The 17,117-nt window shown below is 53.0% G+C and overlaps 1 protein-coding gene across 3 annotated transcripts in view; it reads right to left on the bottom strand.

The window, feature by feature from the left end:
• Positions 1-307: 307 nt before the first annotated feature.
• The window catches only part of TMEM8B (transmembrane protein 8B), a 24,320-nt gene continuing 7,510 nt past the window's right edge, over positions 308-17,117 (bottom strand). The window contains exons 4-13 of one of the 3 annotated variants that reach the window (XM_037036022.1): positions 12,051-12,184; positions 11,440-11,708; positions 10,508-10,833; positions 6,953-7,046; positions 6,630-6,753; positions 6,411-6,553; positions 6,023-6,201; positions 2,884-3,030; positions 2,635-2,751; positions 308-2,386 (exon numbers count right to left, since the gene is read on the bottom strand). In XM_037036022.1, coding sequence (XP_036891917.1) covers positions 2,051-2,386; positions 2,635-2,751; positions 2,884-3,030; positions 6,023-6,201; positions 6,411-6,553; positions 6,630-6,753; positions 6,953-7,046; positions 10,508-10,833; positions 11,440-11,708; positions 12,051-12,184 — 1,869 coding nt within the window. In that variant the 3' untranslated portion in view covers positions 308-2,050. Of the gene's footprint in view, positions 2,387-2,634; positions 2,752-2,883; positions 3,031-6,022; positions 6,202-6,410; positions 6,554-6,629; positions 6,754-6,952; positions 7,047-10,507; positions 10,834-11,439; positions 11,709-12,050; positions 12,185-17,117 lie in introns of those variants that run through there. The other 2 variants (XM_037036020.1, XM_037036021.1) reach the window with 2 other exon arrangements.

The raw sequence follows: 17,117 nt of genomic DNA, 5'->3' as shown, positions 1-17,117 counted from the left end.
ACCTCTAACTAACATACTGGACACATCATGTACCAGGCTGGGCGCTGTACTGTGTCCTAGTGCTTTCCTGACTGGGGACCAGGTAGAATGATGGAAATCTCAGGGGAAGGATACAATATAGACAGACACCAAGGAACACTCTCCCAACACCTTGGCATATGAAAACTCATTTAATCCTCATCCACACATTCCCCTTCCAGAAAGCCCCTGCTGACCCCTCCTAGCTGGGGGAGGGGCATCTCTGTCCCAGCTCTGTCTTCCTCTTCAGTGCCATTTGTCTTCTGTTGACTCTGTCCTGAATCCCAGCTATTTGGGTTCATGGGGCCTGGTGACCTGACTCTATACATCTGAATGTGATAGAGCAACATTCCTGATACAGGAACAGATACTTAGCTCACACCTCTCACTCCTTCCCACCATTCAGTTGGCCACATCCCTCTCTGCTCTGTGCCCCAAGGAGGAGCTGTGATGGCAGAAACCACAGGACAAAGGGATGTTGTTTTCTTGGCTTTTGACCTTCAAAAGCCTAGGCCTGAAAGGGAACATTAAGGCATAGACAAAAGATTTGGGAGGAAACTTAAGTAAAAGTAAGGCTTCCCCACCTCTAGATTAACAAAATATTCTCTAAACTAGGGAGTGGGGAAAAAAACGGGGAGGGGGCATGGTAAGAGCACTGGCACAGAGGGGTCCAAAATGAGAGGGGCCCTGAGCCCCACTCCCTCAGCCAAGCCCCTGAGCAGGTTTGCAGGATCTCAAAGTGGCAGCAACTCATGCGTTGTCGGTCCAATAAAATCCAGAACAGGACCCCAGAGCAGAAATGGCTCCAAGGTATATCTGGGTAGCCAAGGTGTCACGGGTCCTTGCACATGGCACAAAAATGGTAGAGAGCCCTGGACTCAAAGGGGTTATGCAGCGGGGACCAAGAAGGCGCTCTGGCGTGGTCTGCCTGCACCACCGACCGAGGGCCAGGTGGAAGGTCGGAAGTCTTAGGAGGTGGGGGCTGCATGGACCACAGTGACCAGGAAGAACACTCTCCCAACATCTTTGCGTTATTTAAGATGCAAAGGAACTTAGCTGTGACTAGTGTGGAAAGGGAAGAAATTCCAAATTAACAAAGGATTATATTTTTGGCAGTCAGGCAAAAGGGAGCTGAAAATAGAAGTTACTTTCTCGTGATATTTCTTGTGCATCTGAGATCTGTACCTGGTGGTCCAATTTCCTGGGGCCTCAGCTTCCTTCCCTGTTGGGTGTGGGTACCGTAAGGGAGCTCTGTCTCGCTGATTTAAATGATCTCAGCACATCTCTCTTTCTCTCTCACACTTGCTCTCTCAGCTCCCTAGTCCCAGCTGATATAGCCTGACACCAGGGGACCACAGCTGCAGACAGTAGCTCCAGCAGCTCCTTCCTGCTGGGCTCCCCTCACCCCTGCTGATCTCCTCAAGGTCCCTCTCTCCCTCCCCTCCCCCACACCCTTGGCAGCAGAAAAAAAAGGCAGCATGGAACCAGCAAAAACCTCACTGGAAACACACCAGACTCCACCTGCGTCTACTCAAGATTCCAGCCTCAATGTTCTGTAACTCCCCTCCCAGCCCAGCCCAGCCCAGCCCAGACACTGCCTCTGGGAAGGAGGCATGAGGCCAGAGTTGCTGAGATGCTGGGAAGATCTGGAAACTCAAATCTTCCCAGATGGACTCCACTTGCTCAGGAATGACACCATGTCCTGGGAGGGCTCTGTCCCCCCAGGAAGGAATCTGTGTCCTCAGGAGGGCTCCATGTCCCAGAGAGGGACTGCCTGGTGCCGAGGGGGCTCTGCGGCCCTGCACAGGCTGCAGTACGGAAGGAACCCATGGGTGCAGGGTGACTCCAGGCCGTCAGGAAGGATGCCAGGTCCCTGGAAGAGTTCCATGCCAAGAAAGACTCCAAGTCCTCAAGAAATACAACTTGTCTCTCATCCCTGGGAAGGCTCCACACTGCCTGGGAAAACCCCAGGAAGGGCTCTCTGCCCCTAGGACGGGTTCACATTCCCCAAGGGCCCGGCCCCAAGCCGCTCTCAGCTGGTGCAGATACTGCTGACAGGCGTCCCTCCTGGGCCCACAAGGCCCAGCTCCTCCTGCTCGTTGATGCACAGCTGGTAACCGCAGCCCCGGGCCCGGGCTCCGGAGGGGACCCGGTGGTCAGTCTTGGCACGAGGCGGCAGCAGGAACCCCACACTGCCAGCGATGAGCATGTGCCAAATGCTGTGAATGTAGAAGTAGTTGTCCCGGGTCTCCACAAAAGCATACAGTAGGATGGCGCTGCCTGCAATTAGGCTGCCCGGGCACAGATAGAAGAGCCAGCGGCGCCACGTGGGTGGGTAGCAGTGCCGGCGGCGGACGCTGCGTACTGTCTGGGGGAGGCAGAGAAGCGGGGCTCAGGAATGCGAGGCCCTGGAACCCACACCAGAGCCCGTCATTCTCAGGCTCCCCTGAGCTGTGGCCGTGACCTGAAGGAACCTGCTAAGACTAGAATGGGCACCATGAGCAGAACCGTAATGATGACTGGGTCTGGGCCTGCCTTAAAGCAGGGACCAGATACCCAGGGCCCTGCACCCAAGTCCCTCTGAGACACCACACCCACAGTTTTCCCTACCCTTACCCAGGCTGTGGCCAAGATTCCCAGGGCGAAGAGACTGGGTCCGAGCAGGTTCCAGAGTCCATGCCGGTCAAGCTGCAGAGCCATGGACAGCAGCATAGCCCCCAGCAAATACAGCACCTGGGGAAAAAGGACTCCAGGGGCCAGGCCAGGATGGAGGGGGCCCTTGGTGAGGCCCTCAGGGCATGGTTGGGAATGGATTTCAGGCAGACTTTGGCTATAGTTGTCCCCCAGGGCCCATTCTGCACTGACCTGCTTGACTACAGGCTGTAAACGAGCCATGGCAATGACAGTGACCCACACAGACATTAACGAGCCCAGGAAGTCACAAAACTGTAGCACATCGTAGTCCATGATGCAGAAAACCACAATGCCTGGCTGGTCACAGGCGTGATAGAACTGGAGAAAGAAAGGACAGGCATTGAGAGAACTGGGGGCAGAGGCGCAGGTCTATGCAACTGAAGAAAGAGGCCACGGGGCGGGGGTGCTGCTGCCAGAGAAGCAGGAGTCAGAGGTCGGAGGCGGCACAGATTTGGGAAATACCCCACACCCAACTCCTGGGAAAAACACAGCACGGAGGTCTGGTCTGCCTCATCTGCTGTACAGGGATATATCTGCGGCCCCGACCCTCATCCTCACCTTCCTAACGTTCTGCTTCTGAACGGTGCTGCAGAGAACACCAGGCCAGGGAGGTCCAGTCTCACCAGTGAGGCCAGTCCTTCCTCACCCCCTCATGCTTGCTGCAGGTCCCATCCATAATCCTCATCTTTGACCCAGGCTCTGTGCCTGAATGCTAGCCTCTTGGCCAACCCAGACCACAAGCCTCCCCAGCCTATCCCAGTCTCTGCTGTTAGCTCAGACTCTGAGTTGGGCTCCACCTTCAGGTCCTTCACTAACTGGACCTCTCCATCACTGCCCACCCAATGTAGACACAGTAAGAAAACAGACACTCCCTCTGGCCATGGAGAAGAGCGTGGCCCCTCACGCTGTGGGAAAATGCGAGGATGAGGCAGTGCCCACCTCTCCTACACTGAGGGGAACACAGGAAAGAGCAGGGTGTTGAAGAGAGTCAAAGAGGGGTGCAGGGCACACAAATGGAATTGTATCAAGGTATTCTGGCATCTCAGTTAGAGAAATGAGGTCCACAGTCAGGACCCCCTTGGTCTGTGGTCCCAGTCCCTGCGCCTCTCCAGACAGCGCACGGCCTCTGACGCGTGGCCTCTGACGTCCTCCGTTCCCTCATTTGTGAGAAGGTTGCCCAGGAGTTACCGGAGTTCTCTCTGCCTCAGGACACCTGCTGCCACTTTTCTCTGAAGTTCTTGTAGAATTCATATGATTTGAGTATTTTTGATGCCAAACACTAAGAACATGTATGGCTGTTAAGAATATCTTTGGTGCAAAGACGAACACACAGCTCTCTGTGGACTTATGTCTTTTGCCTTATGAGTCCTCCCAAAGCAAACACGCTGGACAGACCTCTGAGGAAAAGCAAACACCACAGCGGCCACACTCACTCCTCCCATCTCCTGACATCTCCTATCATTTAGGCTGGGGTGTCACGGTTTGCAATATGAGTTTGAGGTATAACACTTTCCCCATTGAATTCTTCTTCCTGACCTCATCTTTTCCCCTAATCTTTTGTTTATCATCTTACTTAAGAAAGTAGAAGCTCTGTGTGGGGTGCCAGGCTCTATAGGCTCCCCCAGTGTTCCCACTGGGTGGCAGGTGTTTTATTTTCAGGTTGATCTGCCATTGTGTCCAGAAAATGAGGAGCCATCCAGGACTGAACACTCTGGAGCCAATGCCCGGGATGCTTGTGTGGAGTGAAGAACAGATACACTCTCCCCAGTGGCCCAGGTAGGTACTCTTACTAATTAGGAATCACATCAGATCTGCATGCAGCCAAGAGCCAGCTGGAGGATGGCTGCATGCAGGAATGGCTGTTGCTAGAGGCTTTGGTCAGCAACAGTACAAGGACATCTGTCAATAAAGGGGAAAAATGGTGTCTAATACAAAAATAGGATGAGCACCGTCAGAGTGGGTCTCAAAAGGGGGCCAGTAAAGCAAACCTGGAATGTGCTCCTCTCATCCAGCTTAAGGGGCCAAGGTCTGTCTACACGGCAAGGAGACAGACAGGGCTGCTCCTCCTCCTCTGTGGATGGACGTCCAGGAGGAACCGACGTATGACACGACCCTCAGTTTGGGGACATCTGCCCCCACCTTTCTCCTAAGTGATAAGTAGGATTTTGCAATTTGGACATATATCTGATCTATTAATGCTTAACAAGTGGGGCTGTATTGGTTTTCCGTGACACCTCTGTTGCTAAGACATGAGGAAAGTCTGAATGCATCTAAGATTTTGGCAGTGCTCACAGGCAGGCACTGTATGTCACAAGCCGCCAAGAGCCCAGAGCTGAGATAAAAAGATCCCTAGATGCAGAATCCTGGGGTGGGGGTCGAGGGGGCCGTCTACATGGAGGCTAAGTCACGTCAGCAGGCTCACTCCTCTACCTTTCCTTAGAATATCTGTGATACATGTGTAATATGAATTTTTATGATTATAGAAGGGTGGGAAGACACAGATTGTGGACATTCTGTAATGGAAGGGAAGGGGTTCAAAACTGTATTAATCTTCATCAAAATATCCTCCTCTGGACTGGGATTTTATATCACATTGCCACTTCCCATGATGCTGCAGAACACACTTGAATCTGTAAAGTTTCTTGGGATTTTAAGAGACAGACTGTTCTATAAATTACCCAGTTATAGAGATCTCCTCTGCCTTCCGAAAGTCCCCATGGTAATTCGAGGAGGCCATGGCTACTAAATGGGGAGACACCTTTTTATGTCGTAAGAAGGAACATGCTCACATCGGAGAAATCCCCAGTGCGATGGAGAACATGAGCACAGCACAGCCGGCCCTCACATCATGGAAGAATGCCATGAAACTGACAACTGTCCATGTGGCCACATAGGTGACAGCACACACCTCCTGCCCTGTGCAGATCTCTGGTGGTGAAGGCACAATCCCACACGGTAGAACAGAGTTACCCACCCAGCGAGTTGAGGTAACGGTCCCCTCCGCCCTCAGGGTGGATGGGCAGGGTGTGAGACAACTAGGGACCCCACACTGTCTGCAGTGGCTGCGACTGTTTTTTAAGTTACGAAGAGACGAGTTCATCGACCCCAGTGTGCCTTACAAAACTGACCACATGGCATGCGTGCCTTCACATGAAAGGTAGGGACACACCGCCACGGCAGACTGAACTGGAGGCATCCTCTTGTTGTGAAGAAACGGACACCCCCAAGCCGGTGGAGAACACGGGGAAATGTATAGCCTCACCCACCACATGGATAAGGACCCCGAGAAGACCCTGACGCCACCACATACCGTGGAAAAGAACATGGTGAATGTGTAGACAGCAGCTTCCAGGACGTATCGGCTCCGAATGGCCAGGACCACGGGCGGCAAAAACATGAGGTTGCTCAGGCAGAGCAGCAGAGTGGACAGCAGCTGGAATCCGTAGGTGAGCGCATCTGCACTGTCCGTGCAGCCCCAGCCCCGCCACCCTGCGGGTGGGGAAGGCACAGGGTGGAAGGGTACAGAAGGCAGCCAGGGGGTTCCACAGCCGCTTCTTCCAGAAGCCTCCGGGGGCCTCCAGCTAAGCCAGCGCCACTGCCAGGGGAGGCTGGTCTCACCCTAGTTCCGCCCTCCCATGCTCTCCTTGCCTCCCCTCCCCACAGCCCCAGGAGCTCCCTTGCCTCCCCAGAGTGCTCACCAGCCTTGCACTCGCAGGCCGCGTACAGGTAGTTGTGCGTGCGCAGCAGCTTGCACTGGCCGTAGGGCCCGCAGTCGTCCACACACGGGGACAGGAAGGTGCGCAGCCGCACCTCTGCAGTGGCGTTCCGGCACCGCACAAACCTGTGCACACACGGGCAGGCGGTCACCTGGGCTGGGCCGCCCCCTCCCGCCCGTCACACAGCAGCAAGCCACTCACCGAGGCCCCGCCCCGCACAGGGAGCGGAGGGTCAGGAACCAGGTCCCGGTCTGTGGGAACGGGATTCGAAGCCGAGCCACCCTGGAGGTGGCACTGACTGAGAGGAGGAAGCCAGCCAGGGACTCTGAGGGGATAAAGGAGGGGTCAGTGAAAGGAAGGAAAGGTCAGCATGGGACCAGGACCTAAAGAACCCTCACCCATCTGTCCCCAGTCCCCCACCCCCACCCCACCCCTAGCCCATCCTCTGTCCATAACATTTCCCACCCATCCCCGCACCTTCTCGGACTAGCAACCATCTGTCCTCCCCCATTCCTCATCCTCACCTTTGGAGCAGGTCACTGCGGCATCCCCCAGACTCAAGGGCACCTCGTGAGTAAGGCATCCAAACACGGTCACATTTTCCTGGTGCAGGGAGCTCTGGGGTGGGGGAAGCAGGTATGAAGATGAAGCTGTCCCACCCTGGAGGTCCTACCACCCCCACCCCACCTCCAGACTCCTACGCCTGTTAACCCCTCCCCATAAACTCCTCTTCTGCCCTCACTGGACTTCACATTCCTGCAGGTGCTCTCAACACCCCTCTCCTCCGTTTTCAGAACACAGAATCTCCGAACTCAGAACACGTGTCAGAGAGCTGGTGAAGTCTGACAAAAAGGCAAGGCCCGATCCCGAATCCTTCCTTTGGGCAGAGCATTTGAACTGCTCAGGCTAAAGGGAACACCCTCTTTTTCAATCCCAGCTTGTTGAGGGGGAGGGAAGGGTGCTGTTGCTGGATGCAGAAAGCAGTTGTGAAGGAAGGTGACTGTGAGGTTTTCAGTCACTGTCACCTCTTCACCTGAGTCTGAAGGCAGGAGGCATGCAAAGAAACGGGCTCCTCCTCAGGTAAAGTGATGAGGTACTGAAGGGTGGTGATGGAGTGCCCGAGGGATTAAATGTAGCAACCTGGCTGGGGCAAAGAGAAACCGGGTATCTACAGGAGCAAATGCACAGGCTCAGCTACAGGAATAAAGGTAACAGGTTGCCATAAGCTCACCTCATTCAAGAAGGATTTGAGGCAGCTTATTAAATGCAAATCACAGGATAAAATAAATGTAAGAGGGAAATTGAAAAATTGGGATAAGAAAAATAAAGATTTCCCCTAAATGTGGGCTGTATATTTGATGCTGACTTCCAAGCAACCAAAGCAGAGAAGGGAACATGATGAGTGACTGATTTGTGAGCCCGTAAGATAAAGGTTACTCAGAGTCACAGAAGTACAGCATCCGAAGGTGTGGTTCTCAGCTAAGTCCTCGTCAAAGCAGCACTGTGTGCTGCTGTGCATCTCGTCCTCAATGACAGGAGTGGATGTCATACAACTTGCTCATAACTTTCCTCAATGCAGGCCCAGGGCAATATGCCAAAGGATTACTCAGTGAAAGTCATTCTGGGGAGAGCCAAAGATAAAAAATGTTCCCTAGGTATTGCAGTTCTCTGATTCAGATGACCAATTCTTTTTTTTAATGCTTTTTTTAAAGAATTATTTATTTATTTATCTTTAGAGAGGAAGGGAAGGAGAGAAGGAGAGAAGTATCAATGTATGGTTGCCTCTCATGAGTCCCCTCCTGGGAACTGGCCTACAACCCATGCATGTGCCCTGACTGGGAATCGAACCGCGATCGTATAGTTCACAGGCCCACACTCAATCCACTGAGCTACACCAGCCAGGGCTCAAATGACCAATTCTTGATCCAAGGGAAAAACATCGAAATACTTGGAAAGATGGTAGATGTGCTGCCCTGGCCAGTGTGGCTCAGTTGGTTGGAGCATCATCTCATAAACCAGAAAATTGCAGGTTTGATTCCTGGTCAGGGCACATGCCTGGGTTGCAGGTTTGGTCTAGTCAGGGCGCCTGTAAGAGGAATCTGATCTGTTTCTCTCTCACATCGATGCTTTTTCTCTCTTACATCGATGTTTCTCTCCATTTCTCCTTCTCTTCCCCTCTAAAACCAATAAGCACATTCCTGTGTGAGGATAAAGAGAGTAAATGTGCCAATATACCTTTCAGAATAAATGTAACAACTGTCTGAGGTGGATAGCAATGGTCATCGCATGAAGATGGGGGGAATGTAAACAGGTACCCGTGAGTGTGCGGACAAGAATGCAGAGAGGAATAGGGTGAGGAGCTGCGGAGGGCTGGGCCTCTGCTCTCAGGATGCTGAGGAAGAACAAGTATGTGCAGCTGGTCTCTGACATGGGCTCTAAGGTTTCAAGGTCAAATCAAGACTTCATTGTTACTGCCCAGAGGCATAACAATAAGCAAACACAAAATACATACAGCATTAGAACAGAGTCAGACAGAATTGAGTATGAAAATAAGGAACATCTTCAGGCTGAAGACTCAGCTTTCTCCTGACCAGCAGGACCACTTGAAGTTCTCAGCCACATCCCATAAAAGACCACATCGAGCCACAGACCAGGTCACAGGCTGATTCATAGGAAATGATTCCTGCCTCCAGAGCTGGGGAACAGGAAACTTAAAAGGGCCCATGGCTGGGGGATCCTCATTGGATCAATGCCAACCTAAGACAGTCACTAGTGGCCCGACACAGGGCTCTGTCCTTAGCCCTCTTACTCAAAGCTGGAAACAATGACTAAGAGGCACAGAGGGCTGGCTCTTCAAGCGTGTGACTACACAAAGTGGAGAAAGCCCAAGACCCAAACCAGTGTCATCAGGCCATGCCTCAAAGATGAACATGAATTCTTCCATTTGGGTTAGAAAGTTCACTGCAAAAATACGAGATGGGAACTGGCAGCAGGGCACGTGAACCAGGCTCGGTTTGGTTACAATCAGATACACGTAACAGTGAAGGTGGGAGAGGACCAGGAAGATGCGCACCCAAAGGCTAAGCGGTTGTGTTATGAATCTTCTCTTTTCTAAAGCCTTTACACGTGATTCTATTATTCTTATAATTAAAAACTAAGTGAATACAATTGTTTTGAAGAAAATAAAAAGGAAGGAAAGGAAAGAGACTCAGAGATCTTAAATCACCCCAAGCTCCAGGTGGTCAGTGCGGGGCAGCAGCGGAAAGAGGAAGGCTAATCTCAGGCTGCGTGCGGGCAGCTGAGCCCCGTCAGACCACCTCCAGATCGCTCATCCAGAGACCTGAAGACCACAAGTCTGACCTGGGAGGTAGCGGAGGATGGGGAGAGGTCTAAGACGCTGACAGTGAGCAGCTTTGAGAAGGCTGAGGGGCGTCTGACGGGCTGCAATACAGGACAGGATGTAACAGATGCGCCACAGTAAGACAGGATGTGAAGAACAGGGGAAACTGTGCAGGGAAAGAGGGGGCCTATGGAAACTCGCTGTTCTTTCCACCAGATTTTTCTGTAAGCCTCAAACTGCTCTGATGGATTGAGTCTATTAACTTTTTTTTTGAAGGACTAGGACAGATTTAGCAAAATGTAGTTTCTGTGGCAAAACAAAGATCAGTGAGTGGGTAAAAATCCACGGAGACAGGTTTTCATGGAATGTCAGGCCTGCCTTTAGTAATTGGAGCTGTCTAAATATGGACTGCATGGCCTCAGGCTGTGAACTCCCCACCACAGATGTGTGCGTGAGAAGCAAACACCCACTACAGAGAGTGGCCCTTAGTGACGGGCACTTAGGCTACAACACTGGGGAACTCCAGACCGCTGTGAATTGCCCTGGCTGAGCCAGCCTACCTGTAGTGCAGTCAATACTCAGGGAACGTTTGTGACCAGAATTGGGCTGAGACATGGTCTCTGATCATAAAGCTGGGCGAAAGCAACCTGCATAGGCTTCCAGGAGGAGGTAATGACCCCTGGCACCTTCTTTTTCCAGTTCCCCCACAGGGGTAACCCCCCTGCTCTCCACAAAGTACCGCATTGAGGTGAAGCTCCAGGCTAAGGACGCCTCCACTGTCCAGCACTGGCAACAGCCTCAGGCCAAACACAGCGGGGCGCTCGGGAGGGAGGGCCACGCTGGGGCCGAAGAAGATGTAGAAGTGGACGGAGAAGGTGTCCAGCTCGTTGCGCAGAGTGGGGCGCACTGGCCAGCAGTGCTCAGGCGGAGATGGGGCCCCGGGCGCCTCCACCGGGGCCCCGAGTGATGGTGGCTCTAGGGGCAGTGGTTGGTTGCCCAGTGATTGCGGCATGTTCATGGCAGCTCCAGGGACCAGGGCACGGGACAGGCTGGGCTTCGGACACTCTGGGAGGCAAAGGAAGCCAGAGCTGAGGCCTGCCGCCTTCACAGCCCCGGAGCCCCACCACAAACCGGATCTAAGGCAGACAGGATTTAGCAAAGGGTGGGGAGGGCTGAGAATGAGAACCGAATGTCCCTGGGAGTATGGGGCATCCAGGGTCACAGGACAGGGCCCAGGGGTTTCCTAGTGGTCACAGCTAACAGATTATCATGTTGAAGGGAAACAAAGTCAAGGTCATCTCTCTTTCCCCACCCAAGGATACTGTTGAAACAGATGACTGACCCTCTCACTGACTTGCAGGGGCTCTCACAAGGCCAGTGTCCCAGAGGTCCTAGCTGTCCCTGCTTACCCCAGGAAACTGAAAGAGACTAAGTTAAGGAGAGTGATAGGGTCCCTCAGTGAGCCCCAAATGGTGGAAAATGACCCGAAGGCCTTCCAGTGACTTGAAGGCCCAAGTGGGAGGGCTTCAGGGAGTATGGAGGAGCCTGGATGGGGTCAGGGAGATTGTGGGACATGGCACAGGGGCACTGGACACAGCCACCATGCCTGCCTCTTCCCAGTCACGGATGTCAACACAGGCTGGGTGACTGGGCAGATGTGGGGCTTCTGACCTTGCAACCGCACACACAGCTGGAAGCGGATGGTCCTTCCAGAGCCCCGGGATGGCATCTCCACGCGCACGTAGACCCAGCGCCCCCAAGGGGGCAGCGCTAGCTCCAACTGGCATACAGAGGCACCTCCACAGGCCACAGAGCTTGAGTTGTGCAGGGGTGGGGCCTTGGGACGTAGGCGCAGTGTAAGGGGGCAGGCGGATGCCCCGCGACCCCCCACACACACCAGCTGTGCTGAAACCCTGTAAGTGAAGCTGGGCACAAAGACCCTGGGCAGAGGGGAGGTTGGGGGTAAGAAAACACAGGGTATGGAAAGGTGAGAGGGATACAAGAATCAGGGACATGCTAGGAAGAAGAGGGTGGGGAGGAGTAAGGGATGCAGCAGAGCAGGAGGCCTTTTCAAGTCCTCCCCTCTGTGCTGGGAGAGAGGGAGGCAGGGGTGCATCCCACCCTGGGGCTCTGGGTGGCCCAGCTGTCCAGCTTGGCCAGAGGGAAGGCAGGAACAGGCAAGTAGGGGCCAAGAGAGGCCAAGAGAACCCTGTTCCCTGTTTGAGGCCAGGGAAAGAAGAGGGAAAGGGCCAGGTTTGGGGTTGGGAACGGGTTTGACTTACTTGTACAGGGCCGAGCGATTGTGAGGGGACAGGGTTTGCTCTGAGGGACGGCCGGGCACCAGCACAGCAACGTCCAGCAAACGCCGGACGATCAGCTGCGGCTGAAGGAGGTACTGACACTCATCCTGGAGACCCTGAGGGAAAGTAGGCATGGTGGGGGGCAGAGACCACATGAGTGCTACTGACGCTGGGGGCACAGAACCAGCGGGTGGGGCAGGGGCCACCCTCCTCGGGTCTCCTGCTCCCAGGGCAGGGGCTGAGGTCTCCGTAAGTTCTGGGTCCTTCCTGCCTGCNACGCCGGACGATCAGCTGCGGCTGAAGGAGGTACTGACACTCATCCTGGAGACCCTGAGGGAAAGTAGGCATGGTGGGGGGCAGAGACCACATGGGTGCTACTGACGCTGGGGGCACAGAACCAGCGGGTGGGGCAGGGGCCACCCTCCTCGGGTCTCCTGCTCCCAGGGCAGGGGCTGAGGTCTCCGTAAGTTCTGGGTCCTTCCTGCCTGCTTACCTCTGCCCTTCCTAGTTCTGCAGGATCTGCTGTGACCCTCAGCCCTGGCTGAGGTCCGGGATTCAAACCCAGGCCCTTCTGACAATCAGGCCTTGTCCGCCCCTCCTCCAACCTAACCCCCTCCTGAGCATTCCTAACAGTCCCCTCCAGGTAATTTTTGAACCACCCTGCCCCCAACCCAGCCCACAGGAACTTAAACCCTGGCTCTCTTTGGGTGCTGGAAAGTTCCACGAAGGCCTCCATCCAAACCGCCTCCCTCTCCCACAATGTGAACCTTTGACTTCCTTTGTTCCCCACCCACCCACCCTGAATGCTTGTCCAGCTTCTGCTTTAACACCCCCAGGGAAGGGCCATTTTTTACCTCCAGACTGTAACCAACTTGAGAACAGGAACCTGGTCTTAATTCACTTTTGTTTCCCCAGACTCAGAGCCTAGTGTAAAGTGTACACCTCACAAATGAGTTTGCTGAATCAACAAATGAAGAAACGAATGGCCCTGACTGGTGTGGCTGAGTGGGCTAGGCATCATGCTGCAAACTGAAAGGTCGCCAGTTTGATTCCTGGTCAGGGCACACGCCTGGGTTGCAGGCCAGGTCCCCACGAGGGGGCTTACAAGAGGCATCTGATCAATGCTTCTCTCCCTCTCTTTCTGCATCCTTTTCTCTCTCTAAAAATAAATAAATAAAATCTAAAAAAGAAAAAAAAGAAAACAAATCAACCCAGCTGGGGGAAGCTCTTATCTTTATGAAGCCAAAGCCTGTCTTCTGTCTCCTCTCCCACTGCTCTGTCTCAAAGGACCCACAGATACATCTGTTCCTTCTGACAAGAGAACAGGCTGGAGAGCAGCCACATCCCCCTAAGCGGCCTTCTGGATCAGATCATGCACCCTCCTCAGCTGACAGCACCCTTGGCCCGCACGGCCTCAACACTCTTCAGTGGGTACAGCCTCACTCACTCCGGTTCCACTTCTGCAGTGCCTGCAGCTATCTGAGCCCCGTGGCTGTGGCAGTTCAGGGCAGAGAGGCCTCCTGATTAGGTTTTCCTGTCTTCTGGACAAATGACCTTGTGCCGGCCCAATAAACTAGAGGCCACTTTTCACTTAAGTGTTTATTCTGACTGAGACATGTCTCTAAACCTTGTCCTGGGCTCTGACACCCCACTGAGCTCCATACTGTGGAACAAGCCGGCCACAGCACAGACTTCCAGCAGAGCTCCCCGAAGCTCATAGGAGGCCTCAGTGCATGCCAGGGCAGAAAATCCCATTTCCCTCTGCCTGGAATTTTTCTGTGATTTTTTGCATCACTGCACCTCTAATGCCTAGCATACCATCTGGCAAACACTAGGGGCTAAAAAATATCCGTTAAGTTAAATAGTGGATATCAAAAAGAGTGTGCCTTCGGAGAGCTACTGACCCCACCTCCCAGCTCAGAGACCTCAATCTCTGATATTCAAAGCAGATGTCCCTCATCTTTGGTGTCAAACTCTAAGGACCAGAACTCCTATCACAAGTCATTTCACCAACCTCACTTGCTTCCACAGGGATTGCCTACAGTAATCTTGTGGTGAATGAACCCCCAGGGCTGGGGCCCATGCTCAGGAGGTGGCCCATTTCCTTGTTGGACAGTCTGGGGGCAGAAAAACTTTGCTCCACACTTTGCTTGCTACTGGCTTAACTGAAGGATCCGTGGACATCACCTCAGAGGTTAAGATGTGCTCCTTCCTTAAACCATAGAAGATGCCCATCTAATACCCCTCCCTTACTGTAGAGGGGAGGGTTCCTTCAGTCAGTGGAGACTGGGGAAGGTGCAGAGATGCAGCAGCCTTCGCCCAGTGGTGGGGCTAGAAAGAGGACACCAGAACTCAGGACCTCCAGAGCTGCTGAGACAGAAGCCAAGTGAGAGTGCAACAAGTCAACATCAGCCGTCATGGGAGGAACAAGGTCAAAGCCAGGAAACTTGAGAAACCACAAGAGTCCAAAGTGAGAAGTGGGTGTAAAACAAAACAGTCTCCAAGAAGCTGGAGCAGAAGGCCTGAGTCCTAGACTGGTCTCATAGGGGTGGCCTAAGTTTCTTTAGAAAGAAACCCTCTGCCTGAGCAGAGTAGCCAGTTCCAGGCTCAGGATAGGACTTGCAGACTGAAGATGCCCCAAAACACTTGGCCTTCTCCATCGTACCATCCCTATACCCAGCACAGCCCCTGACCCACCATCAACCAGAGGCAGTCAACATGGAAGTAAATGAATGCTGGACAGACAACAGGGGGCCAAGTGTGGAAGCAGGGAGACCACCTGAAAGGTTGCTGTGATGGCCCAGTAGAAAGATGAGGGAGGTGTGCTAAGAGTGGAAACAGGGAGAAGGCAATGAGTTCGGGGCCCACGTTAGAAGTAGAGTCAACGAGACTTTTCTCCATGAATTGGTGGTAGAGAAATAAGGCGGGAAGCAGAATCAGGTACGACACCTACACTTGGAGCTGGAGCAGCTGGTGAATGGCAGTGCCCCTCGCTGAGAAAAAGACTAGAGGAAGGAAAGACTCGGAACTGGAAGAAGCGAAATGGAAATTGAAGACATCTTTACTTTTAGCTCTGTTTTGATATATACATGCCAAGTTTGAGACGTTTCTGAGACATCTAATTGGTGGTGTCAAGTAAGTAGTTGATCATAAAGTCTGAGATTCAAAGAAATTAGAACTCACTGAACACACCTGGAAGGCATTCACTTGTAGGTGGTACTTAAAACCACTATGCTGGAGACCCCTGGCAGGAGAATGAACAAAGAAGGAAGGAGTTGTCCCCAGACCAAGCACTGGGGCCCCCACAACATGTCTGACCAAGCAAAGGAGCCGCCAGGAAAGGAGGCAGAGGAGGGGTGGGCAGTGGGCAGGAGGGAAACCAGGACGGTTCTGTAAGGTCACAAAGGCCAAGAGGAGAGTCTTTCGAGAAGAGAAGAGTAATATAAGGAATTTATCAACAGCTAGTTACTAGTTAACTCTGGAGAGGGGAAGGACTGGGAGGAGACGAAGGGAAGATGAAAACTTACTTTTCACTGCCTTTTGTACCTTTCGAATGTTGTACCAGATGCATGTATGACCTAATCAAAACACAAATGAAATAATTTAGGAGGAGGAGGAAGAGCAGACCGAGCACTGTTAGCAGATTTTAACCTTTCAATTGACGTACTGAGCCACACCTCATCCTAGTTGGTGGATTCGGCCAAATCCTTTCTTCTATACAATATGCTCCTTCAGTTTCCTTATGGTTGTTGTCATTATTTTACCTGCTTTCATTTACTTTCAGAACTTGGACCAGAGAAAGGAGGCATTCAAGGAGAACTATGCCCCAGACATTCGCAGGACTGTCCCCTGGTGAGCCATGTGGGTGCCAGGCGTTACCCACAGCCCTCAGGCCTGCCCCTCAGAGCAGACTGGCAACTGGGCACCACGGGATGAGCACATGTTCGAAGACAGGAAAAGCAAGGAGACGGAGGGCATGGGTCACGATGGAAGAGGTTGATAGGAAGAGGGGAAAGGAAAGGAGGAGAAGTGAGATCTGTCTTGACAGTATGAGTTTGAGAAGACAGCAGAGGAGCAATGCAAACTTGCCTGGCCCCACTGTGTGCCAGCCTCTGCCCTGGGTACTGAAACACATGAGCGAATACCACAGACACGGGGGCCGGCAGCAGTGTGGGACCAAGCTCAGGACAGTGGCCTGGACCAGACAAGTCTCTTCCCTTCTGTCACTGTCAGGATGAAGTTCAAACTTCCAGGCCCTTTGTGGTCTGGCCTCTTCTCACCCCTCCACCTCCCTTACCCATCCCAGCAACTGCTCTGCTCTAAACCACCCCAGCTCTCAGGCTTTAGCCCATGTTACCCCACCACCCAGAATGCCTTTCCCCGCCTTGCCCACTTCAGGCCTCACTTTCTAACAGTGACCCGAGACCACTCCCACCACACTACCAAGCTGAATTAGCCACCTCTCGTTTGTCCTCTTAAAACATCTCCTAACATACATCTTATGTATCTCTGTCCGAAACACCCAACCCATGGCCTGGGACAAAGCAGGTGCTCGAGGACTAAGGTCTAAAGGGAAGTCTGCGCTTACCCCTGAAGCTAAGGAGAGCCCTAGAAACAGCACTGCCATCTTGTTGATGGGACTCTTCAGTCCCCACCCAAGGATATCCTTGAATGCACATGACTTCCTGTATTGGCCAAGCTGGATAGGAAGTCAAGACCTGGAATAAGGAGGAAGCAACTCAAGAAGATGAAGCCCTGGAGGAACGTTCTAGACAATTACCCACAGGCTTGCATCTAAGCAATTAACCAGACAACTTAAGAATCCTTAGAGGCCCATTTAAGATTCCAAAAGGTAATCAAACTCTCAGAGGGACCACCAGGGTGATCTTTCCTTCCCTACGCCCACCTCACCCCATTCCCACCCTCTGAGCCTCTGGAACAGGCCTGACTGAAAAGCTGCACCTCTCACGGTGTCCAGGTCGCTGCCATTCATGGGCCAGGTGGAACTGTGCCCTATTCTCTCAAATCTTGCCACACTCAAGGGAGCTC

The sequence above is a fragment of the Sturnira hondurensis genome, unplaced genomic scaffold (genome assembly GCF_014824575.4).
Source record: "Sturnira hondurensis isolate 20B ecotype Veracruz unplaced genomic scaffold, ASM1482457v3 Scaffold0022566, whole genome shotgun sequence".
NCBI classification, from domain to species: domain Eukaryota; kingdom Metazoa; phylum Chordata; class Mammalia; order Chiroptera; family Phyllostomidae; genus Sturnira; species Sturnira hondurensis.
The sequence above is the reverse complement of the archived record's forward strand: the minus strand, read 5'-3'. Positions and strand labels throughout refer to the sequence as shown.